Source organism: Leishmania braziliensis, chromosome 28 (assembly GCF_000002845.2).
Source record: "Leishmania braziliensis MHOM/BR/75/M2904 complete genome, chromosome 28".
In the NCBI taxonomy this organism is placed as follows: domain Eukaryota; phylum Euglenozoa; class Kinetoplastea; order Trypanosomatida; family Trypanosomatidae; genus Leishmania; species Leishmania braziliensis.
In genome coordinates, this window is record NC_009320.2 from 624,371 (window position 1) to 648,793 (window position 24,423).

At 58.8% G+C, this 24,423-nt stretch overlaps 6 protein-coding genes across 6 annotated transcripts; all 6 read right to left on the reverse strand.

Annotated features, from left to right (window-relative positions):
• Nucleotides 1-719: 719 nt before the first annotated feature.
• LBRM_28_1780 (conserved hypothetical protein) lies at nucleotides 720-1,709 on the reverse strand (the record flags this gene model as incomplete). Its single annotated transcript, XM_001566158.1, has 1 exon — nucleotides 720-1,709. One exon carries the CDS (start codon nucleotides 1,707-1,709, stop codon nucleotides 720-722), a length of 990 nt encoding a protein of 329 aa, XP_001566208.1.
• Nucleotides 1,710-2,530: 821 nt separating this feature from the next.
• LBRM_28_1790 (conserved hypothetical protein) lies at nucleotides 2,531-5,080 on the reverse strand (the record flags this gene model as incomplete). The annotated part of the gene is made up of 1 exon (XM_001566159.2): nucleotides 2,531-5,080. The coding sequence occupies one exon, from the start codon at nucleotides 5,078-5,080 to the stop codon at nucleotides 2,531-2,533; it is 2,550 nt and encodes an 849-aa protein (XP_001566209.2).
• A 1,067-nt stretch (nucleotides 5,081-6,147) lies between these two features.
• LBRM_28_1800 (conserved hypothetical protein) lies at nucleotides 6,148-6,402 on the reverse strand (the record flags this gene model as incomplete). The annotated part of the gene is made up of 1 exon (XM_001566160.1): nucleotides 6,148-6,402. One exon carries the CDS (start codon nucleotides 6,400-6,402, stop codon nucleotides 6,148-6,150), a length of 255 nt encoding a protein of 84 aa, XP_001566210.1.
• A 731-nt stretch (nucleotides 6,403-7,133) lies between these two features.
• On the reverse strand, nucleotides 7,134-8,978 carry LBRM_28_1810 (conserved hypothetical protein; the record flags this gene model as incomplete). The annotated part of the gene is made up of 1 exon (XM_001566161.1): nucleotides 7,134-8,978. The coding sequence occupies one exon, from the start codon at nucleotides 8,976-8,978 to the stop codon at nucleotides 7,134-7,136; it is 1,845 nt and encodes a 614-aa protein (XP_001566211.1).
• Nucleotides 8,979-14,688: 5,710 nt separating this feature from the next.
• Nucleotides 14,689-18,714, reverse strand: LBRM_28_1820 (conserved hypothetical protein; the record flags this gene model as incomplete). Its single annotated transcript, XM_001566162.1, has 1 exon — nucleotides 14,689-18,714. The coding sequence occupies one exon, from the start codon at nucleotides 18,712-18,714 to the stop codon at nucleotides 14,689-14,691; it is 4,026 nt and encodes a 1,341-aa protein (XP_001566212.1).
• Nucleotides 18,715-21,206: 2,492 nt separating this feature from the next.
• On the reverse strand, nucleotides 21,207-23,750 carry LBRM_28_1830 (conserved hypothetical protein; the record flags this gene model as incomplete). Its single annotated transcript, XM_001566163.1, has 1 exon — nucleotides 21,207-23,750. One exon carries the CDS (start codon nucleotides 23,748-23,750, stop codon nucleotides 21,207-21,209), a length of 2,544 nt encoding a protein of 847 aa, XP_001566213.1.
• Nucleotides 23,751-24,423: the final 673 nt, after the last annotated feature.

Here is a 24,423-nt window from a genome sequence, read left to right on the forward strand (position 1 = left end):
ACGCGTACTTCGCCTTCTGTGGTCCGGCCTATGAAGTAGGGAGCCGCGCGCGCCAGAGGGTCAAGTATGGCAGTGGTAGCGGCAGGGATTAGAGAAGTGCGGGAACAAGCAAAGGGGCACAAAAAGCGGTGCAGAGATGAATGATGGAGACAAGTAGGGAGACAGACGTAGAGGTGTTTGGGGCACAGAATAATGCAATGCACAAGAGACTGCGGTAGTGAGCCGCCATCACCGACACGCACGCAGGCATGCAAGAGAGAGGGCGTGTGGAAACCTGTGCAGACAACGGAAGGCAGATTGAGGCAGGCAAACACGAAGAAGCCAAAGACGAGGCGAAAGAAAAGTTTGCGCTTTTAGGTGCGCCTATGCAGGACAACACAGTACGCGAAGGGCACTACACAAGAGAAAGGAAAAGAGACACCAAATCAAGGGAAACAACGGTAGAAGTGGGCGGTAGCACGAGACTTGCACGTCGCTTCCAGACACGTGCCCCTTCTCATCCCTCTCTTGGGTGCGCTCTGTGCATGCATCACCATGGGTAACTTACAAAGGAGTGCATAATTTCGTTACTTCATGTGCATGCCTACAGAAGTGCCTTGTCTTTCCACCTTCTCCCCTCCGCCGGAGAAAATGGAAGAAAATTGACAGCACCCATTCATGTGCTTTACCTGCTCAACTCTTCTGAGAGCATCCGTAGGTCTCGCGGCACGAGGATGGCACTAGCGCCAATGGGCGCTTCGTGTCCAGGAGCCGCTGCTGCCTGGCTCGTAAAGGGTGCCCTGCCGCGCCCCAGCTTCGCTCGCGGGAGGGGCGCACTCAAAGGGCTGAGAAGGCGAGTCGCTCGCCCAAACAGAGGACACGTTAAGACTGCTGAGGCCAGTTCGATTAGCGACGCGGTTGGAGTCGAAGGTCGTTGTACTTTGGTCACGCTGCCACGGGGCACTGCCAGGCGACGGACCGTGCGCACCACTAGGATGCAGAGTAGACAGAACACCGCTACCGCCGCTGAAGTTCCCACCAGCGCTCGCCAGTGGATACGGTGTAGAACGCGTTGGAGATGAGTAAGGGTTGGGCGGTGCTGGGCTTCTGTGCATCGACCCCACAGCACCGTGTTCAGCGGCCTGCTGGGGGGACACTTCCATCTGCAGAGCCAGCTTCCGGCGCGAAAGCTCTCGCGCTAGCATCGCTGACTGATCCACTTCGCCAGCAGACAAGGCGAGCTGCATTAGGCTGATGAGCTCCTTGGTAGAAAGCTGACGCACATCAGGCGCGCTCACATTACCCTGCCATCGTGCGTAGAGCTGCGGCGCGAAGAACTGGAGCAGGCGGCCAGGCCACGTGGTGGGGCCGCGGTGATACACGGAGTGGAACTTGTGGGGCCGCGCTGGGGCACCTTCCTGCGGCGTGGTGTTCCACGAAGAGGATAGAAAAGACTCGAGTGGCGGTTTAGACGCTGTTGCCTCTCGCTGCCGCGGCCCGCCTTGCTGGGATGGGGAGGGAGGCTGATACTTCATGGCGTGTGTGGCCAGTGTGGCGATGTAGGAGGTGTCAGTGTTGCTCCACAAGAGTGGGTCGTACTCCGGCGCGTCATCCTTGGGCTTGCGATACAGCTGCCCAGGCGCGCCCATCGGTGCCGGTGACGCCGCACCACCACGCTCCCACCGCGGTGGCGACTTCCCACTGTACTTGGGAGCGTACACGTCCTGCATCGCACACTCCTAGCAAGCAACGAAAAGGGAAGGGCAGCGAAGCAGTGCGACTGTCAGCGCAGCAACACCTTCTGCACAGCGATAACGAGAAGATGCACAGGAGTGTGGGGAGAGGGGGGAAAGCATAGAAACACAGTTGTGCAGAGCAGGAAGAGCGCACAAGCACCAAAAGGAGTCAAACGGTGTGAGCGAGAGGGGGAGGGGAGAGGGGGTGCGCAGGCGCACGTGGGTCACTCTTTCTGTTTCGTGCAGCGCAAGAAGAGGTGAAAGCGAGCACGTGACGGCTGTTGATAACGAAGAAAACGAGCAGAGGCGGTGAAGACAACAGAGGAGGGAACGGATTGCGGGGAAGTGATGAGAGAGAAAGCCAAGTAGAGAGAAAGAACGCAGTACCAGCAGCACATTAGTGTACACCTCCGCCAAGGTGGCAACTGAGTCTCTGCGCAGCCTCGTTGTCTGGGGCGCATGCCAGTATTGCAGCACACACACGCACATGTGGATGTCGGAAGAGAGAGAGAGAGAAGGCAGCAATGGGAAGGGAGGAGCATCTGATGGAGGCGTCTCTCTTTTTATTCTTCTTGCCTCGTTAGAATTGCCAGCGGAGTCCACAGGCGCCTCACTAGTGCACACCTCCGTGAACGAGTCTGTGAAAAAGCGAAAGAAGCCCTACAATAACCAAAGCAACAGTGGAACTGTATCCTACAGGCGAGCAAGAACGGTGACGTTGCGCATGGGCGCAGCTTTGGCACTACACCCGGCGCGTGATCGTGGCCAGGTATGTCACTCAGGTACTTGCCCACCGCGCATCCCCACACGTCAGGCTACCAGGTGAAGTTCCACGAGTTCTTGCTGAGTGACTGGAAAGACGGTAGCGACTTCGTCGAGCCTGAACTGCCGGTGCGGTGCGACGTACGCGCTGTCAACCGTCGCATGCGCGGCACCATCCGCGGCGATCCAGCGTAGCGATGCTTGCGTTGCATCACTTTCGCGTAGACCTGCTTCGCGGATGCGTTGGGAGGCAGTGGTACAATGTGACCTGCGTAAGTGTCCACCTCGCCCTCCTTCAGCTGCTTGGCAAGTGGACTGTCGAACAAGAGCCGCTTCATGTCCTCCGCCTCCCGCTCGCGGCGCTCGGAGTTGCGCAGGAGGTGCTGACTACCCCAGCGGTGCGCCTTGCGGAAGGGGTCCTGCGCCTCTGGGAGGAACAGGGGCCCCTGGTGGTCCCATACCTTCGTTTCGGACCCGCTGGCTACCTCGACGTGCGCCTCGTCGTTCACAAAGCCGACACCGTCCTCATAGCCCTCGTAGATGTCCTGGAGCGTCGTAACATACCCATGGTCCCCCTCGCCCAGGCCGCTCCACAGAGACTCTGGCAGTGGCAGCACTGTCACCGCCTCTGAGCCGAGACACCGCGCCGCCTTCATCAGCTCCGATAGCGCGACGTTCGCATAACAGCCTCGCTCCAGCGCAAACCGCAACGTTAGCACGCACGCGGCTTCATCGTACTCGTACGAAAGGTCCAGCGGCTTGCGAATGATCGGTCGTGGCGGCTCGCGGAAGTCTTTCAGGCCACTCCTGGAGTGCTGCGCCATCCAGTCAAGTCTGTACTTGTCGCATATCTGCAGGTAGTAGGCGCCTATGATGTTCTGCGGCAGCGCAATGCCGTCGAAGGAGAAACCCGGGTGCACAACATCCTGAATAGTGTAGCGATGCCGATTCTCTGCCGTGGCGCGGTCACCAAAGGTGTGAAACCAGTCTCGTCGATCCTCGACACTGGTGGATAGCTGCCGAGTTGCGGCAGGGGCCACCATGTCGCCGTCCAGTACTCGCGCACCACCCAGGTGGTGCAGGCGGAGGGTCAGCACTTGGTTCCAGAGAAAGCTCGACAGCCGCTGCGCCGTCAGCCTGCGACTCTGTGAATGCAAGTCAAAGTAGGCGTCGCGCAACTGCGCGCAGATCAGCTCCTCGAGCTTGCTGAAAGGCTGACCGTCGGCGTGCGTGAGGACAGCGCTCAAAGGGGGGCAAGACAGGAACGGGCCGACGTCGAGGTCAGTGGGCTCGACCGCGATCTGGCGCAGGCGGCGCACGACGCGGCGGCGGTACTCGTCCTGGGACGGGTGCGGGTACTTCTTTGGCCGCTGCAGCAGCTCCCGCAGCGAGCGGTCCTTGTCCGTGTAGTTCAGAAACAGGAAAGCAAAGGCCAGCCAGTTGTGCCGCAGCAGCGCGAACGCCGCGTCCTGCTTGCCACCAAACCATGAAAACCGCTGGCAACCGTAGTAGTTGGGGAAGCCGTTCTCGCCAAAGGCCGCGATGGCATCCGCTAGTGCAGCTCGTGGCACCGACACGTCGCGTAGCACAACGTGGAAGTGGTTGCCGAACAGGTCGCCTGGCATCAGCGGCCGCGACTCGTAGGAGAAGTCAGACAGTTTTATTGGCAGGCCCTTGCGTCGAAACCGCCGGTTTGCCTCAAGGGCGGCCGCAGGTGAGACGCTTTCGAGTCGCACCCGCTGCACCGTGTCTCCAATGTAGTCCTTGATGCCGGCGACGCTGATGCTGCGCGGGTGAATGCGCAGAGTTTGTGCGATGTGAGCCAGTGCGTTCCCGTGAGCCATGTGCTGCTTGTGAAGGGTGCATTGGAGGTAATGATGCCGCTCACCGTCAGCACTGCGGTGGGAGGCATCATCGTCGCTTTCTGCACACTCGCCGGAGGCGCATCGCAGCAGTGTTGTCTCGTACTCGGGCAGTGCCGCACCGGTGCTGGCGCCATCATCGCACAGTGCACCCGTGCGTCCACACAATGACGAGCCCTGCGTCCCGCCACGGCTTGACATGACGTCTGCATCACCTTCAACGGCAGCGGAGCCTGGCGCAACCGCAGACGGCATCCGTGGCCCATGACGCTGCTCGTCCCGTCGAAGCGCCTCGACAGCCGCCTGCCGATCCTTCGCCGGCACAGTCTCTTTCTGCAGCTGCTGGATCCGCGTCCGCACGTCGACCTGAAAAAATGACGCCTCTGTGGGATCGGCTGGCGCACCTTTCGCGGCTGCTTCGGGCGTCTCCTCGCAACGATAGCCCACGGCCCCTCGACCTTCGCTTCCACCCCCCTCCTCCACCTGCTCCATAAGCGATGACGGCAGCGGTGGTATGCTAAACTTAAAGTCGCGAGATAGGGGGCGGCCGCCACAGCTCTCCAGATCTTTCACTGCCTGCCTGGCACCGTCCTTCTCCGCGACCGCCAGCGCCGCCTCTCCACGCGTCCTCACGGATGAGCCGCCGTCTACCACCACCATCTCCGTCACGTGGAAGTCCTGCCACTGCTGCCGGAACAGCCCGTTAAAGCCCTGTGTGTGTGGAGTAACGAAGCCGCCCATGCCGAACCTACTGGCAACCGCCGACTCGTCGGCGTAGAGGGAGGGTGGGTGCTGAAGAAGCGCCTGCCATGCCTCGTCATCAGCAGCCTGCGCTTGTTGAACTTGACGCTGGCCCTGGCGATCACGCTGCAGCCACCGCCGCGCACGCTCCTCTACAACAGCGAGTTGTGTGAAGGGCGCAGCGCCGGTGGCTACTGTAGGTGCTGACGACGTGGCCAGGAGCCTGCGTGCCGGGACCGAATCCACAACAGACGCTGGCGCGGCGGTGGGATCCCTGTCCTGGTGGCCTGCTTCATCAGGCTTCACATGGCGATGTTGCTGCAGCGACGAAGAAGACGGTGCAGCCGGCGCAGTGGCAAGCAGTGAGCGTGCTGGAACAGCATGCGCATTGAGAGCGCTGAGTTTCTGTCCTTTAGTCAGTCGCTGTTTCGCAACTGGGAATGACGATGATGGCGTCGGAGTCTTTGGTGCTGGCCGCAACGACGACGTGAGAGCAGGGGTAGTGGCGCTGGACACTTTCACAGAAGCTGCGGAGGCAGTCTCCGCGAACGTGCGTGGATAGCGGCCCAACAGGTACGCGAGTGTATCGATCCTTTCCAGTCTCTCTCTACTCGGCCACTCTCGCCACCAGTCGACGTCTGGTGCGGCGGCAGCGGCACTGTAATTGGTCAGCGTGGCAGTGACGACGGGGGTGTCACTTGCTGCAGGTGTGCAGTGCACGCCATTGCCGATTGGGCTCAACGCACCACCACCACGGTGCAGGCCCCGGTGTGTACCGGGAGAGGGTGAAAAGATGCTGCTGCACTGTTGATGAGTACGCAGGCAACGCATACTTAGTCTTCGTCTTCAGCCGCTCTGTGCGCTTGTGTCTGGGTGCTTTGGGTCGACGTTGCTACGGGCTTGAGCTCCTGTCGGCACCATCCAGTGGGAAAGGAGGGGGGTAGGCGCAGAGTGGCCTTATGTTTGCTTGTTTTTCCTCCAGGTGCGCCAGTCACATGCCTTGTTGAGTGGAATACAGATGTCTAGATCTGCACCAATGCGTCAAAGCATCACGTGTACTTAGACACCTACACTGACACACACTGTGGGAACAAAAGGAAGTTAGACAGAAGGGAACGTCGAGCGGGCAAGGGCAACGCGAGGGCAACGTCGAGCAAGAAGGGCGAACGAAAGGGAACGAAAAAACCGCCAGAGAGTGGGGGGAGGGGAAGAGAAGCAGCAGCGGCGGCGGCGGCAGGAAGCGACGAACAGAAAGTGGAGAAAACAGGGAAAGAATAGGGAGAGGGCAAAGTCAGCAGCTGTGCTCTTTCCACCAGCATCATCGTTCCTGCTCCACGGGACGACAGGAAGGCACGGCTCTGGAGGACGCAGCAGTCAAAGACAGGAAGCGTGGAGCACCTTTTGGTGGTAAAAATGCATGGCCTCCTCCTCCTCCTCCTCGAAGAGCGCGCAGAAAGCGGGTAAAAGGAGTGCGCATCAGCCACACGAGTGGGGGGGAGTGGGGCGCCGTTCGCCTCCCCTACAGCGCGGCCTGTGGTCGCTGTTGTGTTTACCTTTCTTTTTCTTTCCTATAATGTAGTAGTCCGGTAGGTCTCTCATGATGAGCCTACCGCTGTACAAGTGAGTGGCTACGTAGGAGTCGTAGTCCGCAGCTTCGACGTCTGTATAGAGGTGGTTTAGGGGGTGCGTTTGTCTGGGTCGAAATTGGGGGGAGAGACGGCGAGTGTTCACCTCCGCCATACGCCAATGTAAGCGGTTCAAACTCTCCTTGTTTGTAGGAAGAAAACCAAACCCGTCAGCAAGCGTGAGAACACGGCCCAGAGCATCAATTCGGACCTTCCCGTGCGAGAGATGCGCATCACAGGACGTGTGCCCGCGCCCATAAGCACGACTACATCCCTCCCCTCCCCTCCCCCTGCTACAAGCCACATGGAATGTCCTGAGAAGCGCACGCTGGCAAATGCTTAAGAGTGGAAGGGGCGACAGCAGCACAGTCAGAATAGTAAGCACTGCAAACTCCGAACCACGGCAAGCACCGCAGAAATGACGGCCATCAGCAGTGTGTCGACGACAGCGTGCCGTATGGAGATGGGCGAGAGCTGAGGCCGGGTCGAGTGCCGCGAGCACCGCTCTTTTTTCTACCCTTGGAATGGCTCACACTGCCACCGCAGCTCGTGCCACCAATGCTCGACAGCGGACGTGGCGAGGACGACGACGAGGCCAGGTGGCCGACAGCGCGACCTCCTGCTGTTCCTGTGACAACAGGTGAAATGGACAAGCGCATCGCGAAGGAGTTCGGCACCGCGGGCGCCCTGCGCTGCTGCGCCTCAATCCCGAGGCGGTGCTGCCGCTCCACGTAGTTGAGAATGTCGATGTCAACAACATTCTTGCTCGTGACCTCCTTCACGTAGAAGGGCATTGTGGCCCAGAGGTGAATATCGCTCGAATACGGCGACATGAAAGCACTAGTGAAGTTGCCGGCACTGTCCTCCGCCATGCCCCCGGTGCCCGCCATTCCTGCTGCCCTCGCGCCGTTGCGACTCTCAGTCGCGCTGGCAAATGCCTTGGCCGCACCTTGTGGGACAAGCTCTGGCTTTGAAGCGAAAATGGGCACTTCCACAACCTCCTCAGCGAGTACGTGAGCCGGCCCGCTGTACCGCATTGGCGTTAGACCGCCCTCGCGCTCGTACACATGGTGCTCTGCACAGTAGTCAAACCAGCGCACGAGGTAGCTGACGTCTTCAGACTCATTGTCCGGAGAGGAGTACTTCTTCGGCAACTCCGAGCATCGATGTTGGGATACGTCGAGGAGGCTCACAAGATGGAGGCAACGTCTACAGCCCACGTATCGGCTCGCACCAATAATGCGCCACGCCCATCGCTCCAGCTCTGCCGTGAAGGGTGAGGCGGCCTCTGCCGCCGTCGTCGACGCAGAGGTGCCACCGCTCTTAAGTCTTGGTGGGGCCTCGAGAACGATCGGCATTGCGTGCCGTGCTGCACTGTGGGTGGTAAAGACCTCACCACGTGGACCAACGCGCAATGTCGGGCCCGCGGTCGCTGCATAATGAGCCCCGCCACCGGCGGGGCGCGACGGCATGTACTGTCCTGGGCACTCGGGGCTGGATAGCCGAGAGGTGCGGCCGAGCCGGTACACCTCGCCTTCATCAAACAACGTCGCACACAGGCGGCACCAGCGCAAGCTACAGGTAGGAGAAAGAGTGAGCTCGCCGCTGTGCGTTGCTGGCAGCCCGACTGAGGCACACGCGCTTCCATCAGTGCTGTCGCGAGTCACCACCTCCGTGTCGGTTGGCAAAGGCTCTTCTGCGCCATCGGCCACTCCCAGTTGGTGACACGCATAATGCTGCAGCAGCGACGCGACAAGGGCGCGGTTCTGGTGATTCACGCTCCCCTCCTTGTGTAGACGGAGCAGTGCGGCAGCGAGGTCGGTGTCGCGCACCATGTGGCTCAGCCGAAGAACCAAGTGCGTTGGCAGGTTCGTCAGGTCGAAGCTGGACGACACGATCTCCGACAAGTGTACACCGAGGTACATGAGCGCGTTGTCGGAAAGCTCCTGCATCTGCAGGAAACTCGAAGAGAGGCAGATGCTCACAACGTTGTCTTTTGTGATCTCCTGTGTTTTGCCGCTCATCCAGTTCACCAGCCACTGAAATGTCACGTGGTCGCACCGTGCACGGAGGGTCAAGGCCACCGCCGATGAGGATGGCGATGCAGACGGAGGCCACACTGTGGTCTCGCTCATTTGGCGTTGGATAAGAGGCTCGAAGTACCGCATGTGCGTCCGGAGTGGGCCCAAGGCGCAGAGAAACGTGCGCTCATTATGAGTCACGGGGTCCTGCACCGTGATCTCGGCCATGGCTGAATAAGTGGAAGAGGCCATCTGCAGAAATGTGGTATTTGGTGATGTTTGTAATGGACAAGGGGTACAGAGGGTGGCGTGGAGCCGCGCTCCTTTGGGGTTGCTGGTCCTGCTGTTCTCTTCACTTCGTGAAACTTTGCACTGTCACTGTCACAAGGAGAGGGGTCGACTCGTGTGCCTGTCTTTGCACCAGCGAGAAGACAACGTGCGACCTGATGTGGCTGTGTACAGGTGTGGCAGTGGTGGTGGTGGGGGAGAGAAAGGAAGAATAGGGAGCAGTGAAGCAAGCATTGTCATTCCAACAGAGCGAATGAGCAAGTAATGGAGAGCCGGGAGGCGAGAGGGGAAAGAGGAGGAGCAGTTCGGAGGTGGGAGGGAGGGGGCTCTTGTGGAATGCACCTGTGGCTGTGTCGCAGAGGCCTTCGACAAGGCAGCCTCAGTCACACTGCGGAAGATGGGGTAGGCCAAGTACAACACAACAGCCATTGGCTGTGCAGCACAAAAGTCCTCGTGTGGTCTTTTTGGTTTGAGGGGGGGGGGGGGGGGGGCGGTGCTGTTAATTTTCTCGAGGCGAGGCTGAGGTCTGTACGTGGTGGTGAGAGTAGTGCTTGCAGAGGCACACGAGAAGGCCAAAGTAACCAAGTCCACATAACCTCTCCCTCTCTAACCCTCTCACTCACTCGTGACACTGAGAATTCCAAGCCACCTCTTTCTCCCTCGAATCCTCACTATCCAGTCGTCGGAGAGCTCGCTTTGCCTCTCAAGACTTGAGGTGGTGAAGGTACAGCGGCTTGTTCACGACTTTGCCTCTGTGCGCAGTGTACTCGGGGTGTGGGAGCATGCTGAAATCGCCAAGAGTTAGAAGAGAAGCTGCTTGAACTCCGCACTGGCCCGCGCTGCTAGAGGCAACGCTACCCGGTGCTGCGCTCGTGGCTGCTGTCCCACTGTTTGGCAGCTTTGTGCAGTCCACGTAGTAGATAGTGAAGTTCCCTCGTGCGTAGCCGGCGGTAATAGCTGCTGCCTCATCAAAGGCCATCGCGTCCGCCGACGCACGCGCTTGGAGAACGCCATCGCTGGACGACATACCGGCGTGTTCTTCTTCGTTTCCTGATGCGTTTCTGCTACACGCTAGCTTGAGAACACGCGTATGTGTGTGCTCCCTCTGACAGTGAAGAGGTACGAAGCAGATGCTGGATAAGACAATGTGTTCCTCCTCTCCACAACCACTGCCACCACCCCAAAGCCCAACGTGGCGCACCGAATGAGAGCGGGAGGAGAGAAGTCCACCTTTTGGTGGCCCACGGCATACCGAGGCAACAGAAAAGGAGAGGGAAAGAGAAACAAGATGGGCAGTGGTGTCAAGAAGCGGCGGCAAGAGAAACAGCCAAAGAGACCCCCCCCTCACGCACACACGCAACAGCCCACGCAAAGGGGTGGAAAACACCAAAGGAGCCCTGGAGAACGACGAATGACACGAAAGCGTCGACAGAGGGTGCGTGTGAGACGGAAAGAGAGGGAGCAGAGTTGCGAGAGACACCGGCACTCTCACATCTGCCTCGAGCCACTCCCCCACCCCACTCATTTCCTTCACTTCAGAGAGACCAGCCGAGCGCCGGTCGCTGAGTGGGTCCCACCTTGTTGCTGTTGCCTATATGCGCTTCACTTCTTTCCTTGGCTTTTCCAGGGTCCTTCTCTGTGTGCGTGTAGAAGAGCCATTGGGCCGATGCACGCTGAGGTGGTTGTGTTTCTTCTTCCCAAGATGGATGCCTCCCTTCCAAAAAGCGGCATGGGCAGTAACAGTTTGTCGGAGAGCAGGTTGGGAAAGAAAAGAGGCCGCAGGCGTAGCGAAGAGCTAAAAATGCATCTGCAGCGGCGCAATGGCTTTGCAAAGGCGCGTCAGAAAAAAAAAACGAGCGGAGAAGAGAGAGTAGGACTACACAAAGAAAGGGAAATTGCGTGAAACCGTCGAGGGATCTACAAGAGGGGGAACGATTGACGCAAGCAAGAGAAAGAGACGGTATAGTGCGTCGAGGGGGGGGGGAATGCGAGAGAGAGCGAAAAGGGCAGACCGGCCGAAAGCGTCCACGCAGCCGTCCTGCACACGCCTACTCTACTGAGAAATGGCAAAAGGGGCAAAACATTTTACGAGCACACGCGCACAGATATGAACGCGTAAGAGAGGGAGGGGGGGGGGGAAGAGAACAACAACAACAACGGGGAGAAAGGAGGAAAAAAGTAAAGAGCGAAAGCAGTTCATATCGCCTCCAAGCTGAGTGAAGACATCAGCCATGTGAATACATGGCAGGAGCTAGCTAGAGAGAGAGAGAGCGATCGAGGAGTGCGCGCACGAGTACGTGCGAGCTCGTGGGGTGAATGAGGAGAGAAGCCGGAAGAGGAAAACGTGGAGAGAGACAAAAGCTCTTAAGGCGACCATCGCGCAGAGAACAATGCGGAGAGCAGACATGACCCACACCGCTGCCATCTCTATCGGCAAGCCCGCTGATAAGGTACGCCTGCGCGTGCATGGGCAGTGCGTTGCAGGAAAGAGCAGGGTGGTGATAGTTAAGAACACGCAGGTTAGTTGCCGTGTTCGGCAAAGCGAAGCAGCAATGGGAGGGACAAGAAAAAGGGGCCCCCAGCCAGGCGTGAATAGCAGAGGGGGGGTATGAGCGAGAGAGGTACAACCCTGATAAGAACAAGGCGCGCGTAAAGATATACCTCACTGCCCGTTGCACGCCGCCATCCCTCGAAAATTGAGTTTTTTTGCCTCGTATAGGTGGGTATGCAGTGGTTGTAGCATCGAGCGGGAGAAGCATAGGCAGATCGACAGACACGAGCGGGGAAGAAGATCCAACTAAACCTCTCTCGTTCTCCCATCCGCGAGATCTTCTCACGATGCGTCGTTTTCTCTCCACCGCCACCGCCCTCTCTCCGTGCTGCTGCCTCCAGCAAGCATACGCACACATCAAGTCCGAGATAGACATACACACACGTGCATATACCCATTAGCACGACATACAGAGAGAGCGAGAGACCGCGCCATGCTGAGCAACCCGAAAGACGAGCGAAGCAGAGGACACAACCAAGAGGAGGAGGAGCCCTTTGTCAAGTTAGACCTGTGCGTGTAACTGTGGAAGAGGTGGAGGGAAGAAAGGCTCATGGAGGTGTGGGTCATGGAGTCGAGGGAACGAGACGAGAGAGGCACACAGTCACTCATCCATTCCGCCTTAGAGAAGGAACAGAGGAGGAAAATACGGACAACGCAATCCAACAAAACAGAAGGGGGGACCAGTTGTGGCGAGAAATAGGGAAAACAAAGCCGAATCAGTTGAAAGATTGAGGAAGGATGGATGGTCGGCCACTGCGTATCAGAGAAAGGAGTGCACATGAGAAGAGTAGCGAAAAGAGAAAGACAGCCACTGTGGCTCATCGACTTCTCGAAAAGCTCTGGTCGCCGTCACGCACGCACACGCACACCTTCACCCCGCCTCAATGAACTCGGTATGGTAGGGCAATCGTTTGCTATCACCCCTACACACGTGGCATCTGCCTTCAACCGTGTGTGTCGGTAAGAGGGAGGGGAGAGAGAAGAGTTGAAACAAGAGAGAGGGATGCAATTACTAAGTAGGGAGCGGGGAGGAATGGCCAGACACACACACACAAAACCCATCAACACAGGCAAGCCAAAGAGCACGAGAAAGGAAGAGAAGCAAAGTCTACGCTACTAGGGAGGGAAAAAACAATAAAATACATATATACGACCAGAGAAGTCCTTGTACAGTTTCGTATTGTTTCGGGGGTGAGGAAAAGGATGAAGTGCAGTTTGGAGGGGCCGTGCATCACACTCTAGAAGAGCCCATGTGCAGAGAATTAGAGCAGGCGCAAGACGCATGAAAACACAAGAGCACACGCACACACGTAGGAGCCACTCAGAGGCAGTCGTAAAAATAAACAGATAAAAGGAAACGAATAAGCGCATAGAAAGGCAAAAGGGAACCGAAAACAAACAAAGACCCACGTTAGTGTTGGCGTTGTCTTCATATGAGGTATCACGAGGAGAGAGCCTATCTTTTCTTCCTGCCGCCTCCGCATCGTGCTCGTGTCAGACAACATACGCACACTCACTCTATACGCAGGCATACACGCGCACGCAGCCACACTGCCACACACTGAAAGGGAGAGGGAGAAGCACAGCTGTACTCCTCCAGAAAACCTATCTGAACTCCCTCCCACACACACACACACACGTGCACTACTGTGCACCTATACAGTTCCGTGGTCAAGAAGAAAAAAGCGAACGGCCAGGTGAGGGAGGGGGGAAACAACACAGGAACACTAACATATCCACAACAACAGCAGCAGCAGCAACGCGCGTGTACACACATACACAACGGCACGCGCCCACAGCCACGAGAACAAGAGATGAGCAACTGCACTCAGATTTTGATTGAGCACTGCAGCCTGGTCATGGGAAGCTGCACCTCATTTCACCATCTCATATTGCACATTCCTTTTTTTTCTGCGTTCTTCGCCGCCGATTTGCGTACCACATTTCGTACACGCACTCATCCTCCTCTCACTTGTGATGTCATGCAGATTTCAAAGACGTGAGGCAACCGAGGGCTTGGCAGACTGGGTGGAAGACTTCAACCACGGTGCTGAAACTAGAGAAATGCATCACATATCGCTCATGGCAGATCACACCACTTTTTATTCACCTCCCCTCATCCCATGCTGCAGCAGCAAAACAGGAGCGCCCCCCTCGTCTCTTCCTCTCCCCCTTTTGTCCTCGCACCGGCGTGGAATCGTGAGGGGGGGGGGGGGGGTATCAAGAGCCGCGACGGCACAGGGAGGAAGGGGAGGGGAGGCGGAGAGCACCAGGAGCGAGAGGTCAGAGTTAGGGAAGGCGAATTGAGCGAATCAATTTGTTCTTCTTTGGCGAAGAGAGAAAAGAAAACGATGCGTACGCACACACACACAGAGAAAGAGAGGGGGAAGGGGGGAGAACTTAAGCAAAGCAAAGGGAAAAAAAGGAGAGACACAACAGAGGGCGAACGCCAAAGAAAGAAAGAAAAGTGGCAATGGTGATGAGAACGGAGGGGGGCACGTGAACCACCGCTCTCGTAACGACGCACCGAGACCGCCGAATGGAAACGATTAGTCCGCACATCCGCGAGAGACCAAAAGTAGTAACATCGAAAAGAGGGAGAGCAGTCACACTTTTATCGGAAAAGAGAAACACACCTACGCGTGCAGCACCACCAAAACTCTCCTGTGAAGCGGCACAGAGAAAAATATAAATGAATAAAGAAGGCGGGGAGGTAGAGAAAAGAGCCCCGATAGCGCACGCGCACAAGCCAAGCGCGATGCGTCTCTCCGTCTCGTGACCCTTTCGTGCACGCACCCCCCTCCCCATGCCCTTGGAGACAGAAACACCGCTGAAAGAAATGAGGACGCACAGGCAGAGAATCTGATATGCTGCTGCATTGAGCGCCACGTGCTACGTGAGACTCAGAGAAGAAAGTAATGAGATGGGAATATGAAGGGAGGGGGATAAGCTCAAGCCGCCGTCAGAGAATCACTGATGCCACTGTGAAGGAGAGAGCACATGTCAGCCTCTCCACCCGCCGAATTCGACCTTGCCTCTCCCCCTTAACAGGTAGCCGCCTCTTCCGTTTCACGCCCTTTCCATTTTGTCGCGCTCTTCTGCCTCGATGCACAGCCGTTGTCGCTATACCGCCCAAAAGACGCCACGCCAGTCCCAGCGGTACTTGCCGGAGCCAACGGAGCTCTTCGCGCTGCTCATCAGATCGCTTTGGTGAGGCGTGTGCGCAACACTGTTGTAGCATGAGCACGGCACTGTGGCCATCTCGCCGCCTTGACGCACTAGGTCAGCACTAGACTGTAGCACAGGGGTGTGCTGTAATGCGGGAGTGCTGCCATCATCACCCTCAGCCGTACCCAGCAGTGGAAGTGGACGCAGCGACTCCCTCTGATGCAACTGCAAGCCGTTCAAACAGACACGCGGGCCTAGCAGCTCCGACGTCGACAACGACGAGGAACAACTTGCCACCGACTGACACGACTCGGCATACCGAGTGGACTGCAGCAGGGAGACGTGACGGGCGTGCGCAGACGACGTCGAGCCGCTCGCAAAGGTAATGGAGGAGCCCCGCATAGAGGATGGCGGTCCCGCGCTGGCTGTGTTCCATTTGGCTGACGACGCCGCCTGCAGCAGAGTGTCGGCCGAGCCGCCGGTACCGTGACTGGGCCAAACAGTCACGGCGGCGGAGCGCGGCGGTGGCGGTCGTCGCGCATCGCTGAGTCCTGCTGCGCCGTACGACATAGAAGAGTGAAAGAGCAGCTCCCCCTCGGCACGCGGAAATCGGCCCTGCCCAACAGACGTCGGCGAGTGCCCGCCCTGCCGGAGAGAGACATCCTTGCTGCAGGAGTCGTACCTGCCTGGGATGCGCGCCGTCATTGACATGCTTGGTAACGACATCGCAGAGTCCGTTGTCTGCGCCTTGTACTCGGCAGACGCCTCAGCAGTCGCACCGACGACGGTCGGCTGTGTGCTGACAGGCAGTATGCTTGGTACACAGCGCGGTGTGTGGTAATGGTATGGGCTATTGGGCATTTGACTGGTGTGGAGAGGTGTGGAGCCGACGGTAGCAGAATAGTTTGGCGCCACACGAACGCTGCGGTTCCGCCTGACGACCACGTTCACAGTGGATGCATCGGCGTCGTCTGCCGGGGTCGCCTCGAGGACACCAATCCAGCGCGTGGCAGCGGCAGCGAGCGGAGACACGTGCTGCGACGGCTGGCGGTAAGTGAGGCTGGCAGAGTTGCTGCGACTGTCCATGCTTGCCGCTGCGAGGCTCATCGCCATGTACGAGCTCGGAGTTCCTAAAGCGCTCGATGAATGCGTCCACACACCCATCGAGGTGCTAGATACACCTGGAATAGAGAGCTGCGGGCGCTGGTGAGCAGGCAGAAGCCTTCCCAGTTGAAAATCCTGGCGAGGAGTTCCAGAAATGTCGCGTGGTTGCGCGAGGTTGCCGACTGCGACAGGCGGCGTGGAGGACGAGGATGCGCGCGGCTGGTCATCGGTGCGGACGCGCTTTGGCTGGGCACCATCGTCTACGTGATTGCTACTCTCCTTGAATGAGGCCGGTGATGAGATGGCTGCCGCCGGCCCTGAAGTCGACACGAAGCCAATGAGCGGTTTATATAGCGCAACAGATGACGGGTCGGGCCCTGTGCCGCGTCCGCCGCCACTGCTGGCACTCTTGCCGAGCCAACTGAACGCGCCAGACGGGTTCAGTTGGCGGCTGCCCCCGCAATAGCAGTGTAACCCACTGGGGGTGGCAGTGGTGGCGGCAACCGCCATCGACGACGACTGAACTACCGCTACGGTGTCGCCCTCCCTCGCGGCCGTCGCGTCGATGGGCTCCGCCTCCGCCGCGGACGCTGCCTCCTCGCTCGACTGCGATCGCTTGACAAGGTCGCGGTATGCCTGCTTCACCTCCGTTCCGGACTGAATCCACTTCTTGAGAAACTCAGGTGTGGTGCCGTAAAAGACTACCTGCCCCGCACACAGATCGCGCCAGATTAGGAGGCCCATCCCGAGCCCCTCCGGCATGCCGGTCTTGCGGTTCAGAAACCAATGCGAATCAGTCGGTGGCGCCCGACGCGATGCCTGACACGCCTGCCGGCAGAGCGATAAGAGGATGTCCTCAGCAAACTCGTTGGCCGAGACGCGCCAGAAAGCGACTGGGGCTGTAGTCGAGGAAGCTGTGGGCGCAGACGTGACGTACCGCAGCACTGTTCCCGTCGCCACCTTTTCCCATCCGTCTACCTCGCGGTCAGTGTTGTGTACCTCAACGTAGGCCTCGTTAGACGGGATCCAGACATCACCGACCTTCGGGGTCACTTTGGGGGGCCGCGGCTCTTCGTCGGTCAGCAAGAGTGCGCCATCAAGCGGGCTCTCGGTCAGATTCCGCTGAGCGAGCTCCTGCCGCAGCCTCGCAGCTTCGCCACCTACAAGCTGCTCAAAGTGTCCCGTGTAGAAGCGAGATGCCCACAGTAAGACACGGCCTATCGAATCCGCCCCCACGGAGCCACGCAGCTCGTCTGCGCAAATCACCGTCTGGATTTGAAACTTGAGCGACTCAGCACGGACGTCCGGAGGATCACATCTGGGCTCCGTCACAATGGTGCTGATATCGGCGTGAGCATCCATCGCACTCGACAGCCGTGATTTGTTCGGGGCACAGGACTTCTGCGAGCTCGCGTTGCTGTTGCAGCTTACCTTGTTGCTCGCGCCGAGAGACGACCACGGTGCCATCATCGCCGCCGTTGAGACTGGATTCGCACAAGACGATGGCATAGGCACTTGGCTCTCCTTGTTACAGACGGCGCCGGTTGTGTACGTGGAGTTCTGGTCCATGCGTGCGCGCAGCTCACGCAGGTAGCACAGAGCCGGAACATCGGCACGGTGCATGACGATTTCGATAGGACGGCGCAGCACAGTCTCTTTGGCGACGTCCGCAGCGGACGAGATGCTCGTGGCTCCCAGACCCTCAAGATGTGTCATTGACCCACCCTGTGGGACTGAACTGGTCATATGGGGTGACAACTGCCGCTTCGGCTCAATGCCGTGATCGCCATCATCGCTGGCGACCGCGTACGGATCTGCCATGGCTGCAAGATCGGTACCGTATGGGTCGACGTACGGGTCATGGGAGGCGTCAGCAGCACCACCAGCTCCAGCGAGGCGCAGCGCGGCGAGAGGGTCGGCCTCCCTGCCCGCCACGTTCGCTTTAAGACCTGCCTGCGTCGTCACGCTTTGCACGACAACGCCGCCCACATGCGACGCTTCGTCGTAGGGGCGCAAGATACCGATGTCTTGCATCTGAGTAATGTACGTGTGTGCCGCCAGAAGAGTCACCTGCGTGCGGTGGTTACCGCCCGCGCTCTTCGACAGAAATATCGTGAGGCACAGGGGCAGCCTGGCGGCCTGGTTAGGGTGCAGCGAGGGCGGGCAAAAACGCGTGTCGCCGACAAAGCCAAAGATGCGCACGCGCAGGTTGTGGTGTGGCAACCGCGCCGTGTTCTCGATCGTCATGTACCCATTCGACGCGCTGGCACTGCCAGTCTTGCCATGTCGATGCGCCTTGCTGCTTCTGCCGCTCCTCTTCTTACCGCCGCTAACGCTGCTCGCAGGAGATGACATGCCGGTCGTTGACGTCACAGCACCACCCGCGGCAGTGGCGACGGCGACAGTGGCGCGTGCCTCATACACGAAAGCAACAGCGCATGGTACCGGCGACACCACTCGCCTTGCACGGCTCAGAGCGATCAATTCGTTGTCCGTCTCCAGCAACCGCTGTTCGCTGAGGCTCATGTACCAGCTGTAAATATCCTTCTCGGACCCGATCTGGTCTCGCACTACCGTGTGCTCCGTCACCAGGCTTCGGGCATCACGGTAGTAGTAGGCAACGTTCGGCTCTCGCCGCACTTGCAACAGCTGCTGGAAGAGTGGAGAGGCGGGGCTGGGGAAGTAATCGGGGATGAGGGGGATCAGAACGATCTCTGGCTGCTGCGGCGTCGCTGTCGACACGTCGATCGGTAGATCGTCAGCATTGGTGGCGCCGCCAGACGCAAAGTGTCCTGCGATTGGTGTTGCGCTTCCCTGGACGCGTGAGTCACGCACAATGTGCCGCACCAGCGTCTCCCTACTCGGGGCCCCTCCCATTTGCTTTCTTTAGTTTGCGTGTGTTGTTTTGCGCCCCGTAAGGCTCCTCGAAGCCTCTTTTTTCTTGCCGGCTTTGCGACCCCCCCCTTATCCCTCTTGAGTCGATGCTGGTTTGCTGGACTGCTCAGCTGACGGGCGGGCGTGTGGGGTGAGTTGTATAGGAGACCACTAGACTTTCTACCGCAGGCATCAGTCCCGTTCGTGGCCCGTTCTCCTGAGGAGGAAGGGGAGAACAAGGGAACGTCACGGAGGACTATGCCCCAGCCCAGCAACAGCTCCGTATCGCTGTGTGTTGCTGCTGCTTAAATGGCACGAACGTGCGTGGGAAGAGTAGGGCGATCAAGAGAAAGAGAGAGAGAGAGAGAGGGGGGGCGTGACCTTTCAGATAAGAAAGGCAATGGAGAAGTGAGATGGGGGTAGCGTGCGGAAATTGGTCAGAGAGAACGAGAGATGTCGTGGGGCAGACCCACGGGGGGGGGGGGGGGGGTGCGACTCTGAAAAGAAGGAGACTGAAGTGACCGCATGCGTGGGTGAAGCAAAGACGCATGCACATGTACACACACGTATATGCGGGTATGTGTGTGTGTGTGTGTGTGACACAGAGGAATGCAGATCCGACAGCCAAAGCCACGCGGTGCAGCGTGAGAAAGGGGCGGAGGCGGGGAGGGGTTGGGGTAATAGTGAGAAGCATACGAGAAGAGACGGCAAAGGAGAAGCCGTGGCGAAAAGGAGGAAGGGGGCAGCGGCTCGTAGGAAAGGTAGTGGCGCGAGCAACGGCAGACATGCAGGGACAGGGCTTGATAACCGGCGGCGCTGCATGCCTGTCCTTCTCTCCTCCCCGCTGCCGTGTTACACAGTTATGTGCTCCCTTCACACAAAGCCTGTACAGAGGGAGAGGAAACGCCTGCCGCTCACCTACGTGACCGCGCGAGCCGTAGGCGTCGCAGCCTACGTACAGCCCAAGGACCCATACTCATCGCGGGGGAGGAGGGGGAGAGAACAAAATGCACGTTATTTAACCCGATCCCGTAGTGTCGATGTAGTCGAGTATATTCGCTGTCACAGTGCAGATGTGGAGGAACGTCGTCTCCGTCGGCTTGCGGCACGATCGTGTTTTTTTTTCTACCACTGTTCATGCCTTCTCTTCGCGCGCGCGCGTGTGTGTGTATGCGTGTCTTGTTGTGGTGCTGTGTGCTCTCATCCGAAGCTGCGTCGGCGTGCAGGCAAATTACCTGAGCACGCTTCGTGATCGGGAATGAGAAAGGCAGCCAGAAGAGAGGAGCACAAACCGACGGAAATAAATGAATAAACGACACAACTCAGGGGCACCATCGAGGATGAAGGAAGACAGACAGAGCGAAGGAAGTGACGGAGAGGCACCGGACACAAGAGAGGAAAAGACAACTGAGGCCACCTATGACTCGCAGGCAGTATGGGGGAGAGACAAGGACAGAGATAAAAGACCGGCGCGGCTGCCCTACACGGACAGCACACACACACATGCATACACGACTACGCCTACACAAATGATGTCTGAGACAGGCCACTAAAACTAGATGAAAGCGAGAGAGATGAAAGGCCAAGGCCCGCGCCAGGAACCGGGACGAAAAGCACTCAAAAACAAGCCTGAGCCGTCTAGCGGAGACTGTCGAGCATTCATAGAGAAAGTTGCTCGACAATGAGGGAGGGAACCGAAAGCGGCGATCTCCACACACACCGCCAGAGAAACATGCACAACCATACGCACAACGCTAAAGCAGCGCTACTCCCCCTCCTCCTGGCAAGGGCATCGTACATACAACGCCGAAGAACACGCACAAAAAAGTGCGCGGCGTTGATAGCGGGGCCCAAGAGGAAGCACTCCAGAACTGAGAAGAGGGGGAAACAGAACAGCAGTAACGTCCGCAGGTAGTGACACACAATAAACGAGTCGAGAGGGGGACGTGCACGCATCCAAAACGCATTGGGCTGAGGTGTGTATAGGCGCGCGTTCGTCTGCAGCAGCCCCTTCTGTTTGTCGCAGGATGAGACGCAAGCACAGACAAAAGAACCCAAAGAAAGGCAACATTGAGCGGCCAGCGTCGTGAAATGCTGGCCGCCTACAAGCCCCCGGTGCCACTCCCAAGGGCACCACACCTACCAGTGAGAACCGCCGCGAAAAAAATGAGGGAGGCATAAGATGAAAGGAGCGCGAAGGAGGAGGTCGAATGAGGAAAGGGGCTTTTTTTTCTTTTGAATGAGAAGTGACACTCACTCGCCCTCGCTCCCTCCAACCCCCTCCCCCCTCCCCTTCCCTCTCGCGCCACCACCACCAGCCTCCAAAGAGCAGAAAAGAAGCCCCCTTGCTTTGGTGAGTTTCTAGAGGTTGTGGTCGGAGCGTTCGCTACCACCAGCGCAATAGAGACACGTCCTCCTCAAGTACAGTCTTCAGATGCGCGTGCAGAGGCGTAAGAGCGGGTCTCCCTACTCTCTCCCCCTCTCCACCTTGCTGTTTAGCGCCGCTGCCGAGAAGGGTGGTCACCGGAGGAGCCGCGCAGGGTGTTGTTGAGTCCCTCCAGTGCCGCCAGCTGCGCACAGAGCGGCGCTACTCCAAAGAAGACTGCGTCATCGTGGAGCAACTCACGCAGTCGCTTCATGAAGACCTCATTCGCGCGCGCCGCCAGACGAGCCTCCTCCGGCTGGCGGATAAATAGCGCCACCTCCTGCATGGTCTCGCCATAGAGGTCTCGGTTCCGTAGAAGCATACGCAGGGTGCTGCGGATGCCATCAACAGTCCACTCAACGGCTGAAAGAGTCCCTACATCGGACGAGTTGTTCCACAGCAAGCGGCCGCCGCCGCCGGTGCGGTGCGTGGGGCGCTCGTTGCCGTCGCTTGGCGGGCTGGTGCCTTTCCCAGAGGGATCACTACTCCGAAGAGGGTACAGCTGCACAGCGCTCGGCGGTGGTGACAGACTCGGGGAGGTGGGATTGTGCAGCGGCAGCGCAGAGAAGCCGGTGTCACGCGCACCAGGCTCCGCCTGCGTCGACATGGATAAGTAAGAAGCTCGGGGCTCATTTCCACTGTACCAAGTGGACTGCGCGCTGCCCGCTGCTGCCGAGGTGCTCCCGCCAGGTGGTGTCTTGGTCCGTGGCGTGGTCGATCGAGAGGTCGAGTTGGGTGGTGGCAATGAGGCGGGTAATGGTGTCTGGCGAGGTTCCGCTTCACTTTGAGCGTCTTCCATAGGCTGAGGCTTTGACTTTAGGGACTCCGTGCCAGTGTTCGACTCCCCACCCTCCGCCGCAGGCTCGGCCGTGGCGGTCGGAAGAAACTCGTGTGGTGGGGCGGGGCGAGGAGCGACAATGACGATGCCGTCCTGGTCAATCACCTCCACGTTGTCTGCGTCGGTGAGGCGCTGATTATTCTGGCGCTGCCATTCGGTGAAGTGCTTGCGCATCTCTTGTTGGCGTGCTGCCGTCTCCAGCCTCAGCTGCCGCAGCGCCTCGCGTTGAAACTGTTTGGGATCTTCCACGCGTCCCTGTGGCGAGGGATGCCATGACCTGGCCTGCAGCCGCAGCCCCCCCTGCTCCGCAAACATCTCGTCCAGCATACGCGTGTTGTGATCAAGGTAGCCGCCGCGGCTGTTACGGCGCGGGCTGAGTGATTTTCTGTTGAGGAGGCGGCTTGTCGACCCACGAATGCGGTGATGGCCGTGCTCGCCACGTGATGAGCCTAGCGATGCCTCGCCGCTTCTGAAGGTGTGCTGCTTCGGAGGGCTCGCATTCATGCGCTGCAGCAGCTCGAACTTCTCCCCTGCACGGCGGTACCAGCTGTCGCTCGACGTGGATGCGAGAGATGAGGGGTGGTCGAGGTACGGGGTGGGTGCCGGTATCGGTGGCGGCGGTGACGAGTGTGCTAGGGCAACCCGTGCCCCGGCTGAGGAGAGCTGACTATTATGGGCATGAGTGGCTGGCACATCAGGCGAAGACGAGGACTTGGTGGTGTTTGGTGGGTGGTCGGGGGCAGACCTCTGCGAGGCAGCCTTCATCACACCTTTGGACTTTGACCCCCCTCCACCGACGCTACTGTTTGCGACAGCGGCCTGCTGCGCTACCGTCCCGGCACTCCAGCCAGTGCTTCCGGGGGCGGAAGCCTGGGGCTGTCTACTCGGCATGGCTGGAGTCGGGCTTACAGGCGTGGTTTGAGCAGAGGTGGTAGAAGACGTGGTGGCCGGCTCTGCAGGCCATGGGGGCTGACCCAAGGAGACTTTACCAGCCAAGGCAACTAGCGACTGGACGATGCTCTCCATTGACGGCCGCGTCGCTGGCTCGTCTGCCATCATGCGGGAGAGAAGCTGGCGCGTGCTGCCAGAGCGCCGTGCCATATTTGTGCCCCTCGCCGTGAGCAGTACCACGCCTAGTCGACCCAGGCACCAGACGTCGCTCAGTGTGGGGTGGTAGCCAACACCGCCTTTGGTTATGTTGCTCGTGCCTTCGCCGCTGCTGAGATGCGCTGCAGGTGCTGCGAGAACCTCTGGTGGGTAATCTAGCGCTATGCGCACGCCGTTCTTCCTACGCTCTTGCAGCTGCGCGTAGTAGACCGGGAGAGGCAGGGGTACCCCGAGGAGGATGTTTGCTGTGCCACCAGTGTGGTGGTCCAGCAAAAGGCGATCGCTTGTAAGCCCTGGGAAGAAGAGGTTGTGCAAGTGCAGCTGCCGAATCGCCAGCGCGCACGCGCAGAGCCAGCGCAGCACACTGATCTCCTCGAACGAGTTCTGCTCATCCTCCTCAATCAAGGCTGTGACGTCGCCCTCCGAAGCGTATGAGGCGACAACGCTGAGGAAGGAGCTCTGAATGAGGATGGTGTGGATTGGCACAAAGCCGCGCAGGCGGCACTTGTGCAGCTCCTCGTACATCCGAACAGCTGCGCTCACCTCTTCGTCGGTCCACCCTGCCACATTCATTCGGCGCAGCACGCGTAACGCGCCACCCGCCTCTGTGTCCTGCACGAGGAGGGTGGCGGAGTTGCCGCTAATGCTGAGTACTTTCTTACGAATCATGAGTGGGCTCGATGTGCGCCTCCAGAAGGGGGGGGGAAGTGAGTGAAAAGACAAGGACAGTGCGCTATGGGTGTGTGGAAAAGCGCACCTGCACGGCTGCGCCTCCGTCCTTCATCACGCACGACCAACGGCACACAAAGAGAGACAAGGAAAAGGGGGACTGCACAGAGTGACGAGCAGGAGAAACGGGCGAGATGGAGAGGGAGTCTGAGGCCTAAGAGGGAGAGAAAGAGGCTTGGAACTGAGACTAAAATAGGGGAAGGTAACAAGGGCAACAGGGCTGGGACCGGTGAGCAACACGCGCAGTGTACCGCGATCCCGTAGAAACCATCGTTCTTCCACCCCCTCAAATTCTCATCGCTTTTCCCTTCCTCGGCATACTAGCCCCTTTTCCACTGGCGCATGCATGACGCTTCTACGTTCACGTGGACTTGCGCTCTCTGCTTTCCGCCGCTATTATGTTTGGCTACCTCTGTGTGTGGGAGGAGGGGGGGGGGGGGTAACATCTCCCGTCAACTGTCCCAGTAATTAACGAAACAAGAAGCGGCGCACATTTGAGCTGAAACACGCGCACATGCCTGCGCTAGCGGTGAGGTGAATCGGCACCAGCAAGACCTCTGTGAAAAACAAAAGGACGCAGTTTCATCTTCATCATTTGACCCAACTTGCTCCG